This window comes from Gopherus evgoodei, chromosome 4 (assembly GCF_007399415.2).
Source record: "Gopherus evgoodei ecotype Sinaloan lineage chromosome 4, rGopEvg1_v1.p, whole genome shotgun sequence".
Lineage (NCBI taxonomy): Eukaryota > Metazoa > Chordata > Testudines > Testudinidae > Gopherus > Gopherus evgoodei.
In genome coordinates, this window is record NC_044325.1 from 35601813 (window position 1) to 35623913 (window position 22101).

At 42.4% G+C, this 22101-nt stretch overlaps 1 protein-coding gene across 4 annotated transcripts in view; it reads left to right on the top strand.

Moving 5' to 3' along the window:
• Positions 1 to 22101, top strand: part of EML5 (EMAP like 5) — a 303194-nt gene that overhangs the window by 158128 nt on the left and 122965 nt on the right. For all 4 annotated transcript variants that reach the window (XM_030558959.1, XM_030558960.1, XM_030558962.1 and 1 more), the window contains exon 17: positions 10859 to 10959. In XM_030558959.1, the coding sequence (XP_030414819.1) occupies positions 10859 to 10959 (101 nt within the window). The remainder of the gene's footprint in view (positions 1 to 10858; positions 10960 to 22101) is intronic.

Sequence of the window (22101 nt, forward strand, 5' to 3'; positions counted from 1 at the left end):
GGAACGAGAGAGCAAACTGGGAAAGGAGATCAGCTTGATTACCAGAGGCTTCCTCCTTCCACGGAGGTCAAGAAAAGCGCTGGTAAGTGTTTACATTGGATTACCAGCGCTGGATCACCAGCGCTGGATCCTCTACACCCGAGACAAAACGGGAGTACGGCCAGCGCTGCAAACAGGGAGTTGCAGCGCTGGTGATGCCCTGCAGATGTGTACACCTTCAAAGTTGCAGCGCTGCAACTCCCTCACCAGCGCTGCAACTTTCTGATGTAGACAAGCCCACAGACATCCTTGCATGGAGAATCACCTAAAAGAAAGCGATCTCCAACTGAAAAATCTGCTCTGGTATCGATGGTACCAGCTGACTACTCCTTGCAGATCAGCCCCCTCATCTCTAGTGATGAGGAAGAAGAGGATGATGCAGTAATATATATTGCTTGCCACTCCTCACCCAAGCCAGGACCATCTCATCACCAACCACTCGTGGATATATGTGGATGTGGTCACCTTTGGACACTACCCCCCATACTATTCACCATTCCCACCTAACTGGTCATACTAGGATCCATGGGCAATGTATAGGGCCCAAAACCACAGCTCCTCTAGCTCCCCTAGCTCCCGAAAAGCCAGGTCTCCTTCATCAACTGTTCTGGCACCCTTGGAAAGACAAGAGGAAGACACTGAGGATCCTGAGTATATAGCTGAGCATGACACTTTTCTGCCTACTCACCTCTCTATGTTGTCACTGGACGAAACCATAATGCCACCACCCCCCACTGTGGGGGATGATTTCATATCCTTTCAGGACCTTTTCAAAAGGGTTGCTGAATCCCTAGACATTTCGTTGGCTCAGCTACCAGAAGCCCAACATAAGCTCTCAGACATACTCCAGGCATACCCATCAGCAAAGATAGCTCTGCCAATTAATTATGCAATCATGGAGCCTGCAAAAATAATCTGGCATATACCTTCTACAGCACTATCCTCATGTAAAAGATTCGACAAAAAATATTATGTGCCAGAAAAAGGGGCTGAGTTCCTATTTACACACCCCATGCCAAACTCCATAGTGGTGGAGACAGTGAACCAAAGGGGGAAACAACACCAGTCCCAAACTATCCCATACGATAAAGAATGGAAAAGACTTGACCTTTTTGGGCGGAAAGCTTATTCCTCAGCTACACTTCAGTTCCGCATAGCCAACTACGCAACCCTGGTGGCCAAATATACATGCAATCTGTTCTCCAAAATATCAGCTTTTATTGAAAATGTATCCAATGACAAAAAAGAACAGTATAAGGCAAACATTTCTGAGGGGTCTCTCATCGCCAGGATGGCCCTACAGGCCTCCTTTGACTTTGCAGACATGGGAGCACGTTCCATTGCAACATCTATGATCATGCGCTGTGCATCTTGGCTCCATCTCTCCAAGTTCCAAAGGGAGATCCAGGCAACCGTTGAAGACTTACCCTTCAAGGGTTAGAAACTTTGCAGACAAAACGGATGTCTCATTGCATACCCTAAAAGACTCAAGGATGACCTTAAAAGCCCTTGGCATTTACATATCTGCAAACAAAAAGAAACAGCAGGTTTTACAATCAGAGATTCTTGTCTACGCCATACTCTCAGCTCCAAAGACAGTACGACCAATGATGTAAACAAAGAACAGACGTTGGCAGAACCAAGATCAACCTTCGATGTCTTAATAATCCACCACTACACAATCATTTTGAAGGTGTGGTTGAGGGCACGAGACCTCCACACACTGTTACTCTGGAACCATAAAAAGTCCCCTGCCCATTCGGAGACTCTGTCACCATACTACTGAGTCTGGAACAGCATCACGACAGACAAATGGGTTTTAGGGATTATCTAAAAGGGCTACTCTATCCCCTTTATTTCTGTGTCACCTACTCACCCCCCTTTCCTGTTCCTCTTCAGGGACCCCTCTTACGAGCACCTGTTACAACAGGAAACAAACCACCTTGTACAAATAGATGCCATGGAACCTGTACTGTCGCAACACAGGGGAAAAGGTTTTTATTCACACTACTTTCTAACTCAGAAAAAGACCAGTGGGTGGAGACCCATCCTGGATTTACAAAAACTCAACAAATTCATGAGAATATATCAAAATGGTGACTCTAACCACAATAATTCCGGCATTAGAGAAGGGAGATTGGCTCTTGGCCCTTGACCTACAGGATGCTTATTTTCATATTAATATCCACCCATCACACAGAAGATTTTTGAGATTCACCCAAGTTAAACAGCATTTCCAATGCAGAGTACTACCCTTTGGCCTATCCACTGCCCCAAGGGTTTTTCCCAAGGTTTTCACTGTCTTTGCAACTCAATTCCGCAGACACAGAGTAAGGATATTTCCATACTTGGACGACTGCCCCATATTTGCACCAACGTGGCAAGAAGTTATAAATGCCACGCAGAGCACAATAACCCTTTTCACGAATCTAGGGTTGCAAACAAATACTCAAAAATTTACACTGGTTCCTGTCCAAAGTTGGAATTCACAGGCAACTATCTCGACTGTCTAACAGCAACAAAAACATTACCCCAACAATGCTTCCTCACTCTAGTCAATCTAGTTTCAGTGTTGAGGGACAGTCCACAAACATCTGCTAAAACGTGTTTACAACTCTTGGGACACATGTCATCAACAACGTTTGTGGTCAAGCATGCCAGACTCTACATAAGATGCTTGCCAGGTCTGGCTTTGAACAGTGTATATACCACCAAATAGTCTCTCAACAGATGCCTCACAATGCCACGCAGAGTAAAAAACTCATTAACATGGTGGATGCAACCAAGGAAGGTCTGCCCTATCCAACAAAGAACTCCAACTCTGACAATCATGACAGACGCTTCCCTAATAGGTTGAGCGGGGGGCACATCTACTCAACAATATAGTCCAAGGCTGCTGGTTCCCAACGGAGTCCAACCTGCACATAAACTTACTGGAGCTAAGAGCAGTCCGAAATGCATATGACCTCTTTCTCCCTCTAATCAAGAACAATGCCATTAAGATCCTCATGGACAATATAGCTTGCGTGTTTTATACAGTATAAACCACCAAGGGGAAGCAGAATCATACTCCCTATGTACAGAGGCAATGTGCATTTGGAATTGGTGCATCACCAACAACATAGAGATATCGGCATCCTATCTGCCGGGATGTCAGAATACAACAGCAGATGTACTAAGCAGGGATTTTTCACAAACTCATGAGTGAGAGATGGACTCTGGAATTCTCAAATCCATATTCAAACTATGGAGGTTCCCCACCATATATCTATTCACAACAGCTCAGAATGCCAAGTGCCCACAATAGTGCTCCAGAGCTGGATTGGGACACCACTCCCTAGGCGACACTCTCATTATCAAATGGGAGGCGCCACTGATGTATTCATTTCCTCCAAACCCACTCCTAAGCCACGTCATTAAGAAGATCAGTCAAAACAAATCCAAGGTCATTCTCAGAGCCCTTATATGGCCTGGACAAATGTGGTTCCCATACTTGTGTCAGATGGCAGTGAAACCGCCTCAAAGCCTTCTCTTAGTACTTCACCTTCTATCATAAGATGTGGAACATGTCTGTCACCCCAACCTTGCAGTACTCCACCTCAAGTCCTGGTTACTCCATGGCTGACTTGTGTTGAGAAGGGCTGTTCAGAGGAAGTAAGATATATTATTGAACAGTCAGAGACTAAGTACAAGGAAGACATATATCCATAAGTGGAAACAATTCTGCACCTGGTGCGAAGATAAACAGATGTTACCACAATCGTCCCCCCAACCGAGGATCCTGAACAATATACTAGGACTTAAAAAAACGGGGCTATCCACAACCTCCATCAGAGTACACTTGGCTGCCATTACCTCCTTCCGTGACAAGGTGGACAGGGTCGCCATATTTGCTCTCCCGACAATTAAGCGTTTCCTTACAGGCATTGAAAACACTTATCCCACTGTGACAGGGTGCTGAGCAGAAATACTGCAGAATCAGCCCTCTGCCACACCAGCCCCATTTAAGTGAATAAAGTGGAGCTGTCTGGAAGGAACCTGCCCAAATTGAGGAATGAGAGCCAGATGCCAGCCCAATTAGCCAAAGGCTATATAAGAGGCTGAGAAGAAGGAAGCCAAGATGTTGGGATGGAGGAAAGTGAGGAAGTCTAGGCAGGGAGAAAGCCCTTCCCTCCTGGGTTCAGACACAAGGAACCAAGAGCTTTGTAAGCAGTATGGTAAGAAGGTGGTGGGAGCACAAACTTGTAAATAAAAGCACCAGTGGTTCCTGAACCCCAGGGTTTCTAAGTGACTTTATCTGAGCATAGCAGAGGCAGGAGCCAGGAGGGCCAGCTGTGCTGTGTTACACCCACAATAAGAAACCCTACAGTCATGTGGGAGCTCAGCCTTGTTCTACGTGGCATCCTATCTGCCGGGATGTCAGAATACAACAGCAGATGTACTAAGCAGGGATTTTTGATCCCCTTGCAACCTACTGTTGTTCCACTTATCCATGAAGATGGCTTTCCTCATTGCCATCATGTCCACCAGATAAGTGGGAGAATTAGGTGCCCTAATGGCCACCCACCTTATACAACATTCTTTAAAGATTAAGTAATCCTATAACCACATCCTAAATTCATACCCAAAGTCGCCTCCCCCTTTCATTTAAACCATTTACTTACCTTTATTTTTTCCTAAGCCACATGTGAGCGGGAGGGAGGCCTCACTCCACGCATTGGATGTTCGCAGAGCAATAACTTTCTACAGTGAAAAAACGAAAACATTTAGAAAATCACCTAGACTATTTGTTTCTATAACAAAACGCTCGATGGGTCAAACCATCTCAAAAAAGAGACTATCCAAGTGGATATCAGGATTTATCCATTTGTGCTACCAAAACAGCAATCTACAACCTCCACCAGGAGTTTGCGCACACTCCACCAGAGCACTGGCAGCCTCTGTGGCCTCTCTCAATAATGTCCCTGTCACTGACATTTGTAGAGCAGCTACATGGGCATTAGTCCATACTTTCACTTAAAACTATGCTTTAGAACAACAATCAGCATCAGATGCACACTTTGGACTTACAGTGTTATCCACTGTCAATAGACCAACTCTGAAGCCCTTCTCCTCCACTGAGGGGCACTGTTCAACAGTCACCTAAAGTGAAGCACCGACAGGGACACTCTTCAAAGAAGAAGAGAGGGTTACTCAGCTTGTGCAGTAACTGAGGTTCTTTGAGATGGTTGTCCCTGTGGGTGCTCTGCTAGCGTCCCACTTCCTCTCTACTTCTGAGTTTCAGGCTGATCCTCTGAGGTAGAGAAGGAACAGGGGGATGGTTGGCTGCCCACCACTATGTAACTGCTTGAAGTGGCGCGAGACAGCTACACTGTGTCTGCAGGCCAACTGCTACCAAAAATCTGAAATACAAGGGCAGAGCGTCAAGACACCTAAAGTGGAGCACCTGCAGGAACAAGCATCTTGAAGAACCTCAGTTACAGCACAAGGTGAGTAACCTTCTCTTACAGTAACTGGTCCAAAAACTTCATGAATAATTCAAAATGCTGATCTGATGTCTAAATGTGAACAATGAAATGTTCGCTCAACAGGATGCTTTCAGCAAATGGAAAAACAAACATGCTTCATATTTCCACTTTCACAATTTTAATGCACAAAATAGTTTTCTCTATTTCGCAGTTCAGATAATGTTAGCAACTCTAACTCTAAGACACAAAATCTGGGTGACAGTTGCATGCTTTCATTCCGCGACCCTGGATAGGACAAATTTGAAATTTTTTATTCAATGCCTATTGTGCACACAACATTGAAGCTCTTCATGTGTTCTTTCCTGGATCCAACTCTGCCTTTCAGTCAGGTGAAGTACAGTCTTTCTAAATTTCTGATGTCTTTTGCCTCAGGCACATTGGATTCTGCTTTTTGTCATAATTTGGTACATATTTTCTCAGAACTTTGGCACATTGCTTTATGTGCCACCCATTAATATAGAGCCTTTTTACCATATATGTGTTTTCTTTTGGCTAGCACCTTAGCTCTGTTGCATTGTTATTCTCACCACTCCAAAGCCAAAGCTTGTTAAGTGCTGAACTGTAAGTAATAAAGACATCTTTCTCATTCCTACACCTATCTTGGTTCTCAGCACTTGTTGTGTCTTTTGGTCTGATGTTCCCTTTGTTGCACTGGTAACACTTTTCTTTTATTTCAGGTATGCAAACAGGGAGTTTAAAAGACTGCTCTGCAGAACTTGGCCAGTGTGACAAAACAGTTTTTAAAACTGATGGCCATGTTCGTTATATTGTCTGCATTGGCATCATTCATGATGTGCAGGGGTACTGGATATGGTTAGAAATGTAATACCAAGTGCTGAGGAAACATGGGGAAGTCCAACAAGCTTTCCTTCAGGCACCTTAGGAAGGCACAAGGCTGGCCTGGAGTGCCAAAGCCTGAGTCAGTCAAAATTTCAGAGTGGCAGGGCCCAGTGCCAGTTTTGCCTGACATTATTGCTGACCTGGCTTGGTATTTGAAGGAGATGATACTGAGCTCATTGGATGAGGTGATGCCCCCCCTACAATTGGTTCTCAGAAAGTCTTCCAAATTGTGCTCCTCATTCTCAAGAATGTTCATAGGCTTCTCAATATGAAGAAGAGATGCTACAGGCAGTCTTGTCCCTCCTGACAAAGAGAACCTTAAAGCCATGGCCGTTGAGTAAAAGAAGGAAGAGGATTTTATTCTACATACTTTCAGGCAGAAAAAAGATGGGAAATCTCTGGCCCTTCTTGGATCTCAGGGAACTGAATCAGTATCAGGTCAAAAAAAAATTCTAGATAGTTACCCTGGAAGCCACTACCAACTCTCTTAGATGAAGTTTAATTGCTATGTGCTCTAGAACTGAATGCTTGCAAGCACCTTAGAATGCTCTTCAAGCACTCAGATATGAGCTAAAGGAACATCACTTCCTTCACTGTCTTATCTCTTGAATTGGTGTCTATTCTGGGTATGTTCACAAAATTCTTGCTGAGAGTCATTGCCTACCTGTCCAGTTTGGGAGCATGCACGTTCACTAAGTTGGCTGATTGGTTGATTAAGGACCCAACTTTGAATCATGTGAAAGAACAGTCCATATCACTACCAGAATAGAGTCACTAGGATATGTGATAAACTGCCCACATTTTCAACAGTCCCCTGCAGACAATTGAAGTATACAGGAGCCCCACTAGAGAGCTCAAATTAATTTTCTTTCTCTAGAATAGGATCGTAGACATTCCCAGTTGGCCACAATGGATCAACAAGAGATCTAGCAGGTAACAGTTTAGACAATGCTACTAATGTTGGGTCTCATGGCTGCAACGCTATTCATGGTGTCCAGGACATGTTTGCCTATGAGTAGGAGCCTACCAAATTCACGATCCATTTTGGTCAATTTTACGGTCATAGGATTTTAAAAATTGCAAATTTCATGATTTCACCTATTTAAATCTGAAATTTCACAGTGTTGTAATTGTAGGGGTCCTGACCCAAAAAGGAGTTGTCGAGGGGTCGCAAAGTTATTGTAGTAGGGGTTGTGGTGCTTCTGCCCTTACTTCTGCATTGCTGCTGGCGATCATGCTGCCTTCAGAGCTGGAGAGCAGTAGCTTCTAGCTGGGATCCCAGCTCTTAAGGCGGAGCTGCTGGTAGCAGCAGCGCAGAAGTAAGGATGGACTGGTATGGTATTGCCAACCTTCTAGGCTGCTGCCTTCTAAGCTGGAGCCTCAGTCAGTCAGCAGCACCACCCTCCAGCCGCCCCACTCTGAAGGCAGCAGCACAGGAGTAAGGGTGGCATGGTATGGTATTGCCACGCTTATTTTTATGCTGTGGCTGGTGGGGGTGCTACCTTCAGAGCTGAGCGCCCGGCCAACAGCCAGCTCACTCTGGCCACCCAGCAATGAAGGCAGTGCAGAAATAAGGACAGTAATACGCCCCCCTAAAATAACCTTACGACCCCCCTGCAACTCCCCTTTGGTTCAGGACCCTCAATTTAGAAATACAGGTCTCCCCCATGAAATCTGTATAGTCGAGAATAAAAGTACACAAAAGACCAGATTTCATGGGAGGACACCAGATTTCATGGTATATGACGCATTTTTCATGGCCATGAATTTGATAGGGCTCTATATATGAGTAAGCTCAGCGGACCCTGCAGTTCCAGTAACTTTCACATCTCATCTGATGGCAGACGGTCTCCAGGCTACTCTGACCTGTTGACAGTTGAAGAACAATCACCAATTACAAATTGACTTTTTAAAATACCTCCTCTGCAAACTGTAGCAGCCACAGGTGTGTCTAACCTGGGATGGGGAACCAATACAGAGGACTACGCAATAAGAGAATTTTTATCTCTGTAGGAACTGCACTTGGACATAATTATTCTGGAGATGAGGGCAGTTCTGTACTGGTAGAGGGCTTCCAAGGAGACTTGAGAAGCACCTACAACTCCAGTTCCTACAGTAAAAAAAATGGTTTGTGGTGTCATGCAAACAGGACTGAGTAGACACTTTGTCCTCACCAGAAAAGCTACTTGACTAGTCTTTTCATCTGTCTAAGTGAAAGACTAACTACATCCAGGTACATTTGGCAGCCATTCTGGCCAATAGTGAACTAATTGAAGGTCAACCAAATGCATATCTATGCAGTTGAGGCTTTTAAAACCTCTTATTAAAAAGCCTCCTGTGTCATGGGATATTACCATAATATCAAGATGACAAAACTGATGAAAGCTGCTTTTAAGCCACTCAGTCTCTGGCCATGTCCACACTACAGAGTAAAATCGAAATTAATAAAATCGATTTTACGCGTCCACACTAGGGCACATTACTTCGATGGTGTGCGTCCATGGTCCCAGGCTACCATCGATTTCCGGAGCGGTGCACTCTGGGTAGCTCAGTAAAAGAATGAGACCAATAACTTCGATTTCCGTCCACACTAACCCTAAATCGATTTAGTAATATCGATTTTAGGGTTACTCTTTTCGTTTAGCTGGAGTACAGAAATTGATTTTAAGACCCCTTAAAATCGATTTTAAGTGCCTTGTGTGGACGGGTACAGCGTTAAATCGATTTAATGCTGTTTAAATCGATTTAACGCTGTAGTGTGGACCTGGCGTCTGTGAGCTTAAGTTCCTCACATGACAAGTAATTTTTACCTGGTAACAGTGAGTTCACCTTGCACAGCCCTTGTAACAGACCCAATGTCTACCATATTTTACAAGGATAAGACAGTGCTGTGGACATATTGTAGGTTGCTCTCCAAGTTGGTGTCTGAATTCCACTTTAATAAGCTGTTTGTCCTGCCAGTGTGTTTTGCATGGCCATTCCGGAATACTCCTCTCCCTACACTTGATGTCTGAAGGTGTTTAGTGTTGTTTTTGGAAAAGACAAAAGCCTTATGAAAGTCCACACATCTTTCATTTGATGCCACTTCATTGGGCAGTACTGTATATTACTAAAAAGACAATATGATTGCATTTTATATTGCTAACACCAGGATTGCTTAATACTAAAGGCGTTGTCAAGGTGCACTGATTTTGAAGCAACACTGTCACCATCTCCTGCTTCAGGTATATTTTCATTAAGAAACCTCAAACATAGTCTACTCCACACACTATATTAAGCATTTTTTGCTTGGATTTCACCTTCAGAATGGGCTCCTGTTTTAGACTCGTCATGCTCAATAACTTATTTTCAAAGTAGATTACATTTTGTAGGATTTCATCTGTTCACCTCCCATTAGAGCTCAGAGCCTTTTCTCAGGTGTTTTTCTCTTGCACCTTTTCTTTTTTTATACTGGTTCCCCCCCCCAGCCCCCTCCACACACACCCAGGGCCCTTTTTTAATCTTATGTTGATCATTTTGGATTGGCTTTTCTATCTGGGGAGCTTCACCTCAAACTCTATCATTGGAATTGACTGCAATGTTGAAGGACAGCATTTATCCGTGACAGATTGTGGTGTAGGGTGGTTAGTAACAGACTGGCTCGTGGTGCCCTCGGAGTCATAAAATCTTAGGTAGCTAAAAGCTAAAGGAGTTCTCCCATTGTTGCACTAAGGAGCAAATACCCATGAGCAAGACTCCTACAAAATATTTTTAGAGAAGCAAAATTACTGGTAAATAACTTTCTCTTACATAGGAAATATAACTGAAAGTGATAGGATCTTTCAAACCAGAAGCACCTGTAGCTGTGTATTGTATGTCTGTATTTAGGAATTTAAAAAGAAATACAAAATATGTCAGCAAACAAAGATGACAGGTTTTTTTTCAAAAACTTCTGAAGATAGGTATTGTAACATAGATATGACAAACATTGTCATACCCATTATTGTTTAAGTTCACTAGAATGATGGAAAAGTTCAGTGAAAAGTGTATGGATGTTGTCATTGATTTTCAGAATGAGAAACTGATGTAGATAAGATCTGCAATTAATGTAACCTTATAGCCCTTAATTTGCTATCAAGGCTTAATTCCCAAAGAATAAATATATTGCATTATTTTGGGTCAAGTTTGTTCTTTTACAAAGAAAATGCTGTCGAGTGGATTGCTGAAGTAGAGCAGTTTCTCCAGATTTCTGCAAACTATCAAATTAAGTGTGAGACAGATAAAAATGGCAGTAAACTCAATACCTTTAGTTCAATGGCCTACCTTCCTCTTACCCCAATAAAAGAATTATTAGGAGCTACAGAAATGTTTTGTGAGATAGACATTAGTAAGCTGGACAATCAGACAGAAAAATGAGTATATAAATTTGTCTGTGTATAAAGGCAGTGAAATATTTTACTTTTTTATTTCAGAGGAAGCAAAGATAAGATTTTTGTTGTTAAAATTAATCCTTATATGCCTGATAAACTGATAACAGCTGGAATTAAACACATGAAATTCTGGCGTAGAGCAGGTAAGGAAAGGCATGGTTTTTCTGTGTTTTTTAACTGCAGCATTTTCTGTTATATCTAAGATACTTATTATTATGCATTCTTTATAATTTTTGACACATGTATATATTAATAGGTTATCTCTTTCTAACTCCTATTAATAATAAAAATTAATTTCTGTTATGGTAATGTCAGAGACCCCAAGAAAGATCCTCTGCCCATTGTGCTAGGTGTAGTACAGCATGCAGAGGTTTTTTTACCCACGAAAGCTTATGCCCAAATAAATCTGTTAGTCTTTAAGGTCCCACCGGACTCCTTGTTGTTTTTGTGGATACAGACTAACACAGCTACCCCCTGGTGCCTTGGAGAGGTAAGTCTAGTTTTTATAAATAATAGTTATGCAATTAATAGTTGTCACAATTCAGGGCAGTTGCACCATATTTCCCCTCCATGGTCCCTTGAGGCACCCCTGAGGCTCCAGGCTCCTCAGCTGTCTCATCTCTTGGGTGGAGACCCACGTCTCTCTCCCTCCTGACCAGGGGCTTTTCCAGGCTACACAGTTCCCTGCTTACGCTGTGATAGTACCAGCAAGCCAGACTGCCTAACCAGGCGAGTGTCTGCACTTTGCTTTCTCTTTGAAGGCTACGAACACCATAATTGGTAGCAGTTATAAGTTACCTCATAGCCTTTTATAAGCATGCACATTTATTCTTAAGCGGAAAGTATTACAGAGAAAACATTAAAAACAATAAAAGAACCTGCATGCGTGTTAATAAGCTTACCCAAGATCATCTGTGTCTTATGGGGCCCCAGTAGGCCAAAATCCTTCCAACCCTTCCCAGGAAGAATTGGAACCCCATTGGATAGAAGGGCCTGTCCATTTGTTGGATCAGAAAGAAAGGCCCTGAGTCAGTTTAAACTCAGGCTATTTATTCCAGAGTCTTTCCTTTGCCTGTTGGTCTCTGTGGAATCTAGTTTGAATTAGTGTATGCGAACCTCCTCAGGAGGTGGTATCTCTCTGGGGAGATTACAAACTGCCTGATTTGCCTTAGCCACCTATTGTTTTAGCTCCTCTAGGAGCTGTGGTAGCCCTTCCCCATGGAATAGAACAGTCCTACAGAAAGCATTCATTTAAAACAATGGACCCCAAAGATGCTACATGGGAGTTGCAATGTTTGTCAGATCTCCCCATGAAGAATTTACATACATTTAATACCATAAGGTGTTTCAAGAGTATTTCAGGAAACACCATATCTGTCACAAAAGTTATATAGCTCAAAATATCTCATGCACAACTGTAGGGTAATGTAATAAATCCCACTCAACATATACAAAAGAGTTTTCAGGAGGTACCAAAGAGGACAAGGTAATAATTTCAGACCTTCAATATTTAGTTGGTAAAATACATAGATAGATACATATATAAAATAGAGATATATTGATCTAAATCACAAAGGAATGCAATTTTAATAATCTAAGATCTGCCTGTAAGAGGCACCAATAAGGTTGCAGACAAGGCTCTTGCAGTGAATATACCTACTAATTATACTTTGTGTGGCTGTCTTTGCTAAACATGACTACAAAAACTCAAGAAGTTAAAGAATAGATGCATGTTTAATCTATTTGAAAACGTTTAATTTAGAACAATGGAAAAACACCATCTAAATGGTATTCTGAACTCCAGTGTATCAGATCTTTAAAGGCATATGGAGCCAAAAGGGTCTTCGAAAAGATTACCTCCTTTGCTGGAGAAAACTACTGTGTCAACAGGACCTTCAAATACTCAGACATCATTAGTAGTTTTGAAAATACACTGGCTCGGGTGAATCCTTCCCATTCATTTTAAGATTAATCTTTAAGAGCTATAGAACTTTTAACTGCAAGGAAAACAGCCACCCTAATCATTTAAGTCATGGACTGTCCAAGAAATTAGCCAGGTTGAACCCAGGCTACAGTAGGCTGCTGTTTAATAAAGTTATTAGAATGCTGGCAGGCTGCTGCTGAGATTAACTCTTCTTTGAATAGTGTCCCTATGGGTTCTCCGCTGTAGGTGCAGCAGCACTCCCTGCCCCTGGGATCAGAGATCTTCATCAGCAGTGCCTGTCAGACTGCACATTCGCATCTCCCCTCTCTTGTGCCATGAGCGGGAAGTATATATATTATGGTGCTATCTGACTGCCCCCTGCCCAGTTTCTTCTCTACTACCTTTGGTTTGGGACGGAATCCACAGAAGAGCCCACTTCTCCTTTTTCCCTCATTAGAGTAGTGCCTTACCTGTCAGTTTTAGTTTAGTTTAGAACTACTTCTTCTTCTTTCCTCTTATATAAAAAAAATTGCTTTTGCTTCACCTTTATTATTATCTCATCAATTAGGTTTTCATTTCCCTGCTTCTCACCCTTCCGACCAGGAAGTTTTTTTCCCTCACCCTTATGCCCAGATCTCCCAGGTTTAAGAGGTGCATCTCTTGCTGTAATGCCCTCCAGTAATGGATAGCCACCTGCAGTGTGTTCGCTGTCTGAAAGAGGGACACATTCCACAAAAGTGTTCCTACTGTCACAACTTGACTGCCAGGGCCAGAAAAGACTGGAACATTCGGTTATGATTTCTCCTCATGGAGAAATCACAGCGCCCAGCATCGAACCCAGACCCAGACTCTCCACCTGTGTGGCTTTCACGCTCTGCCAGGTTGTCTGCCAATCCTCATTCCCTAGTCCCTCTAAGAGAAAGTTGTGTCTTTCTCGCTCTGACAAGAAAACAGGCTCCCTCCTCACACTCTGAGGCACAGCCTGCCAGAACACCTTCCCCTGTGAGGTCAGTTGTCTCAACATCATCTGACAGGGGACATAGCTCCAGGACCCAACTACCTCTGGTTCTGGGATGAAACTGCAGTCTAGGGACCCTAACCAGGCAGAGCTACAGCCCCTCAGCACTATCTCTTGGCACTGGAGACCACAACATTCTGACTTCAGGAGCTTGGCACTGACAAAACCACTGGCACTGGAGTCCTTTTCAGCACAGCTGAAACCGTTGACACAGAGCAAGTCCTTGTCCCTGCCAAAACTGCCAGCACCGACCAAGTCCTCAGCACCAACAAAGCTGTTGGCACCGAGCAAGTCCTTGGCACTAACCAAGTCTTCAGCTCCTCCTGGGCACCCAGTCATCGACTGGTGCTGATGATACTCCTTCCGCCTCCCCAGGAATTTAGATACCATAAAGACCAGCTTGTATCTAACATGCCCGAGTCACTTCTGCTCAGACATGACCTCCTCCCACTTCCACCCCCCTCTCTGGACTCATGAGATTTCTCCCTTTACCCCTGACAAGGGCACCCTCCTTCCTCAGTAACAGGGAGGAAGAAGAGGAGGAGTGCTCCATTACACCTTTGTAGTAGTAGAATTTTAACCACGCTTCCATATAGAGTTAATCGGGCCATCAAACACATAAACAACAAATTCAAAAACAAAACCCCACAAAAACAGCCCTATAAAAATAAAAAACTCAAATCATATATCTCAAAATAAACTTAAAAATCACTCACTAAAATCAAAATAAATAAGCCCTTACTCCACAGTAAACCACCTTAGCCCATTACTATACCATATTTTAAAAAAATAAATAAAATAAATATATATTTTACAAATTAAATTATTTACATAAATAATAATGTTTACATTCTTTGGGAAAAAAACCCATCCCAAAACCTAAGCACAAGGTGCTGCTTAACCACCACAATTTTAATCCACAAAAAATAAAATTCCAGTATAAGGTCTGGCTTTAGCTACTTCTAAAAACGTTTAGAACCCAAATAATGAAAGCAATCATAACAAAAAGTGCAGCCTTCCTTATAAGCCAATATTTTTACAAAATAATTCACTCCCTGCCAGCCAGTCATAAATTCCTACCCATAATCCAATAATTCTCAAAAAATGGTATAATAAAAATACTAGGCAACTCTTAAACCCCTTAAAAATACCAAAATATGTGCCTTTTAAAAAAAACAAAAACAAAAAAACCTTAAGGTTCACCTTATAAACACCACAAAAATACCAAAACACTAAAAAATAAAAGTTAAAATAAAAATTCCTTATAAAAATACCACCTAAAGTTCCAGCTACCCACAATTACCATATCAATAAAATAAGCCTATTAAAAAAAACCATAAACAGTACTAACAGTTATTGTAAAATACTATCCAGTACCCCCATAATAAATTAAACCTGTAGTTCCCAAACACATGCACCAAAACCTAAACCAAAAACTATGTATTCAAAAAAGCACCCCAATTAAAAATTAAAAAAAACAATTCAAAGTAGTCCAGTAAAAGTCTTATTAAATCCACTGTTAATAAAAATAAAAATTTCTATGTATTAAACTCAAACATATCTAAATTAAAACTCAAATGTCCACCCTATTCCCTCCCTGTTATAACAGCCTAAATAAAAACATATCAACACTCCAATAATGAAACAAAACAAAATACAATAAACACCATATTAAAAATTTGAGCTTTAAAGCAAAAATTATAATTACTATAAACCTAAAGGTAATTAAAAATAAGTTTCTTGTCACAATGCAAAATAATCTCATTCACAAACAAGCAAATAATACTATAAATTTAATACAAATATAAAGCATCATTAAAATATGTAGCGGTGGCAAAATAACCTTCTAGCTGCTATATAAACAACATATAAAAATAAAAAAATAAAACTGCCTTAGCCATAAAATGTACTAAAAAGCAAATTTTTAGTTTAGCATCACTTAAACACTAAATGTTTTGGGTAATATCTAAAATGTTCAAATATTAACACATCTTTTAAAGCAACAAAAAAAATCCTTATTCACCTACAAATATAAATAAATATATTTCCAGCATAATTAATCCTAATTTGTTATTAAGTAAAATTATTATTAAAATTACTCACCAACAATCTATAAAAACAAAAATATAAAAAATAAGCCTTCTCCCAAAATTAACCATAAAATCCTTTTGGCTCCTCCAGGTTATAGGTCAATAAGCTAAAAATAAATAAATAAATAAATAAAATAAAAATGTACAAAATAAAGCCCTCAAAAATGGGTGTGCTTTTTCCTACCTGTCAACACAAAACCATGCAACAGAAGCACTAAAACATATACATAAAACATATATATAAAATAAACTAAAAAAGTCACTCAGTTTTTACAACACACACAAAAAAAGCCCTTCCCATCCTTCAAATATTACATGCAAATCAAATATTACGTTCCAATAAAAACATACTAAAAATTGCTAAATCTAAAAAAACCTTAACAGCCTATCATTAATACAATGTTTTTACAGGCTGGTCCCTGACCTCTAAGGGAACACTGTCTATTAAGTTTCATCCATTAATGTTCATCCATTAATATTGTACTGTGTTTGCTTGCTAAAAATGTATTATAGGTGCTGTTAAGCAAAAAAAAGTTAATTTGAGCTTGTGGTTGTAATTTAATAATCTCTCAATATTTTGTTATAAAAATTGTATAAAATATGACCCACTCAAGTATTGTTCTTGAGGGGTCAAAAGGGGGACATGTAGTATTAGAATTTTTTGTTTATATTAATATAATTTAAAATAAAAAATAAAGAATAATATAATGAAGCGTGTATTAAATGTATTGGTGTATGATTTGATCATATCCTGCCAGCCACCCTTTTTAAGTAACAGAAAGGAATTGCCTAATTGGCCATTGGTAAAAATACATCAGCCAGAATCTGTGTCTGGACTGATTTTCAAGGCAGTGACAAACCTCTAAGGCTCACCAATTTGTTGTATGTTTAGCATTTTAAAATGAGTTAAAAAATGCAATAATTGTCCATATTTTACACTGCAATGTTCCTGTTCAAAATGTTCTGTGTAAATTAATTGTTTTGTGTGTAAATAAAAAAATTGTGTTTAAAAAATACATGTAAAGGCCATTGCTAAACCAAGTGTACAAAAAAAAAAACAGCCAAAGACAGGTGCAAGGGCGCCAGAAGGCTGCAACACACTCCTATTGAAATGTCAAAAAGGGCAAATTAACAGCTCTAAAAAGACAGGCATCCATCAATAGGAACAAAATAGCTGTAATAAAAAATAAAAGAAACAATTTAAAAAAAGCCCTCGTCAAACAACAATTAATTACAGCATAACGGAGCAAAATTCATTGGTCCCAATTAAAAAAAATTCACTATATAAACAGGGTGCCTTGCCATAAAATTTTGGGTTCGTCCTGCCAAGACTTCCCCAGAGCATCGTGTCACAACTGACAGAACCTGGCTCCTCCCTACTGGTGAGCAACCTAGCTGGCTACTAGGTTGATCTGGACTGGTAACTATAACATCGACTGGAGGGACAGTGTGCATGGTATGTGTATGTGTAACTGAAAAACATATGCTAATTGCTGTATTCTTAATAAATGCAGCGTGTTGCCTTCTCCCCTATAAAAAATCTTGTGTGCTTTGTATAAGCATAACACCCTCTTATTCAAAACAGGCTTCATCTACACATCCTCACTATTCACAATCCACATCTGGACCACTACCTCTTATGGACCACTGTGGATGGAACTACATTTTCCATTCCCTCCACATTGGTCATATTGGGACCCTTGGGACATGCACAGGGCAAAATTTGGGAAGCCTCCCATGGAGCAAAGCTGGAGACCTATACCTCTCCCTTCTCCATTGGTCTCTCGCACATCAGAGATTGAACCTCCCCCAGTACCGGATGAGGAGGAAGAACAGGAGGAGGAAGCTCCACCAACATTATATTTCTCCTCTTCCCCCAATGAGGCTATCAGGCCCCCACCTCCTACTGCTGCTGACAGCTTCAGACACATTCACGAATTATTCCACAAGATGCAGTCTCCATACAGATTCCTTTGGAGGAAGTGAAAGATCATAGCATAAATTGCTCAATGTCCTGCACACATTATCTTCCTCCAAAATTGCCCTACTTATCAACAAGGTTCTTCTCAATCCTGCAAAAGTGCTCTGACAGACCCCAGTGACCATCCCTCCAACCTGAAAATGGGCAGACAAAAATGTTCTTGCAAAAGATGTGGAATTTCTTTTCTCGCATCCCACCCCAAATTCTCTAGTAGTTAATGTGGTTCAAGAGAAGGGATGACAAGTATCAATACTGATCTACCCATCAGGACAGACAGTGGAAAAACTTAATTTATTCGGATGCAAGACTTATTCATTTGCCACACTCCAATTTCGAATAGCTAATTACGAGGCTCTTATGGCCAACTACAGCCACTTCAAAATATAGGAACACAGCCATAACCTTCCTGGGGCCAAGAAGGAACAATTCCAGGTGCTTATATCTGAGGGACACCTCTTGGCCCGTACAGCGCTACAGGCTTCATTAGACTCTGCGGATATCACCGCCCACTTCATTGCAACTGCATGGTTATGAAGTGGGTGCCATGACTGCACCTTTTAGACTTTCCTAAGAAGGTACAAACCACAGTTAAAGATTTACCCTTTGAGGGCCTCAAACTATTCATGGCACATATGGTTGATTCCCTATCCACCCTTAAAGACTGCCGAGCTACTCACCACTTCCTTAGTATTTACACACCAGTGCCAAAGAGACACCTACGAAAGTATCATCTCCCTCTGCGATCCTGACCACTGCGGTACATTCCTCAGCAGCACTATGACCCTCAGCGCCAACAATAAAAGCCCCCTACCAAATGTAGACAGGCCACTCCTCAAGGGACTAGCTCTCAAATACCTGCAGCCCAGCAACAGTTTTGAAGGTGTAGTCAAGGCCTCAAGGAGGCTCCCCCCTTTTCCAGTCATATCAACCATCTTCGACATCCCACCAGTTTGGTGATCGATTAGCTCCATTCTTTCCATCCTGGAGACTAATCACCTCAGACATATGGATTCTAGAGATCATCAGGGAAGAATGTTCCATCCCTTTCCTATCTATCCTGCCCCTCCCACCTCTCTCCCCATCCCTCTTCAGAGACCCCTCTCATGAACCCATTTTACAAGAAGAAATAAATCATCATCTGCATCTGTGAGCCATAGAACTGGTCCCTTCCCAACATAGAGAAATGGGTTTCTATTCCCATTTTTTCTGATCCAGAAGAAATCCAGCGGCTGGTGGCCGATCCTGCACCTTCAGAACCTAAACATGTTTGTCAAACTTCAACACTTCAAGATGGTTACCTTCTCTACCATTATCCCAGCACTGGAACAGGTGGACTGGTTCTCGGCCCTTGACCTCCAAGATGCGTATTTCCATTTCACAGTACACCCAGCCCACAGATGGTTTCTTTGTTTCACCGTGGGAGCCAACCATTATCAGTACAAGGTACTGCCTTTTGGACTATCAACAGCCCCTTGTGTATTCTCCAAAGTCTTTGCGGTAGTTGCTGCCTACCTAAATAAAAAAGGCACTGTCATCTTTCCATACTTAGACAACTGTCTCCTCAAGATCTCATCCAAAGCTGACACTCTTAGTAGAGTCCAGGTCTCAATGGACCTTTTCATGAATCTAGGCCTCCATGTGAACTTGGAGAGGACTACTTTAATACCATTACAACACCTGGAGTTCATCACCACACAACTAGATGCCATACAGGACAGAGCCTTCCTTCCGCCTCACACATTCTTGACTGTAGTGGATCTTGTATCCAAGGTGCAAGCCTGTGCCCAGATTTCCAATAGAATGTATCTCCAGCTAATAGGACACATGACAACCACCACATTCATGGATAAAGCACACACAATTACACATGCAATGTCTTTGGGCATATGTCTGTACAGCATATGTCCCTCACAGACACAGCAGCCACAAACTGTTATCCATGCTGAGGATGATCAAGGACTCACTACTGTGGTAGACACAGCCCAAGAACATCTGTGCTGCAGTTCATTTCCTCCAGCCAGCACCAATCATGATTCTGACAACTGATGCCTCCTTCATCGGTTGGAGAGTGTACCCTCACACTCATACAGTGGAGGGCAGATGGTCTTTAACCAAATCTACCATACACATCAGCCTCCTAGAGCTACAGGTGGTCTGCAATGCCTATTGATGTTTCCTCCCACTGATTGCATATCGCACCATCAGTCATGATAGACAATATCGTCTGCATGTTTTTACATCAACAGACAAGGCAGAGCAAGGTCCCACTCTTTACATTCGGGGGCACTGAAATTATGGCGATGATGTATCCAACATGTCATCAACATCTCAGCCACATACCTCCCTGGACACCAGAACATCACTGTGGAGTCATTGAGCAAAAGATTCTTCCATGATCACAACTGGGAACTGGATAAACAAATCCTTCAGCTTATCTTCAGCCACTGGGGATTCCCTAACATAGATCTTTTTGCCACAGCACAGAATGTCCAGTGCCCTCAATTCTGCTCAAGAGTGGGATTGGGACACAGGTCTTTAGGAAACATTCCTCGTCACATGGGATGCACCACTGCTTTATGTCTTCCCTCCCTTCCCCTTTCTGTTTTGGGTATTCCACAAGATTCAGGGGGATTGAGCCCATGTCATCCTTATCACTCGAACGTGTCCACAACAGATCTGGTATACTTACCTCTTTCACATGATAGTATGCCAACCCATCTCCTCCATCCAACTCCAACTCATTTCACAGGATGTGGGTCACATCCTCCATCCGAATCCACAGATGTTCCACCTCAAAGCCTGGCTCCTCTGTGGTTCTAGGGTTTGGAAATAACCTGTTTAGATGCAGTTAAACAGATACTCTTGAATAGCAGACGCAGCATGACTAGATGCACTTTAATGTCACAAATAGACTAGGTTCCTATGCTGGTTCATCTTCCATCAGGTTGTTGCAATAAGTGCTCAACTACCACTTATCCTAGACTATATTTTACACCTTAAATCAGAGGTGGACCAAACTACTGTGGCCCATGGAACCATCCTGCCTGGCCCCCGAGCTCCTGCCCTGGGAGACTAGTCCCTGGCCCCTTCCCTTCTATTCCCCCTCCCCCGCAGCCTCAGCTCACTCGCTCCACCACTGGTGCAGTGCTCTGGGTTGCAGGGCTCTGAGCTCCTGGGGCAGCGTGGCTGCAGAGCTGGGCCTGACCCAGTGCTCTGTGCTGTGTGGTGGCGGTGGTGGCGTGGCCTAGCTCCAGCCGGGTGATGCAGCTGTAGCACCGCTAGCTATCAGTGTGTCAGGCAGCGCGGTAAGGGGATAGGGAGCGGGGGGGGGTGGATAGAGGGCAGGGGAGTTTGGAGTGGTGGTCAGGGGGTGGGGGTGTGGATAGGGGTTGGGGCAAGAACGAGGTTGAATGGGGGTAGCAGTCCCATGGGGGCAATCAGGAAGGAAGGAAGGGGGATTGGGGTGGTGGGCAGTCAGGGGCAGGGAGAAGGGGTGGTTGGATGGGGCAGGGGTCCCGGGGGGGGAACGTCAGGAATAAGAGGAGGTGTTGGATGGAGCAGCAGGGGTCCAGGAGCAGTCAGGGGACAGGGAGCGGGGATGTGTGGATGGGGCAGGGGTCCCTGGGGGGCGTCAGGGAACAGGGGGGTTAGATGGGGCAGGTGTCTGGGGTGGCAGATAGGAGGAAGTGAGGCCCTGGCCATGACTCCCTCCCCTAACCAGCCCTCTATACAATTTACGAAACTTGATGCGGCCCTTGGTCCAAAAATTTTGCCCAAACCGGCTTTAAATGGTCAGGATTATCCACCAGCTCCATACATGTGCATTTGACAGCCATTACCACTTTTCACTGCCACAATAGATGGCCATTCTATCTTCACACATCCACTCATAAAATGTTTCCTGAAGGGTCTCTAAAATATTTATCCCCACATGCAAGATCCAACCCTGGCCTTGTTCTACACTCTCTTACTAGACCTCTGTTTGAACCAATGGCGACATGTTCTTACTTTCACTTATCAGTGAAAACAGCCTTTCTTGTCTCTATCACCTCTGCCCAATGGGTCGGCAAAATTGAGGCCCTTTTGACCCTTACAGCCTCCGTACACACTTTTTCATAAGTCAAGAATGCACATAGTGGCAGTATCATATAGAAAGTGTAGAGATAGTCATTGTGAAGGAGACTTATCATTGTGAGTATAAGTACTGAGATATAGGTCAGTCCTACTATATTCTAAGTCAAGATCCACTACTGAAACTAGACCTGGAACTGG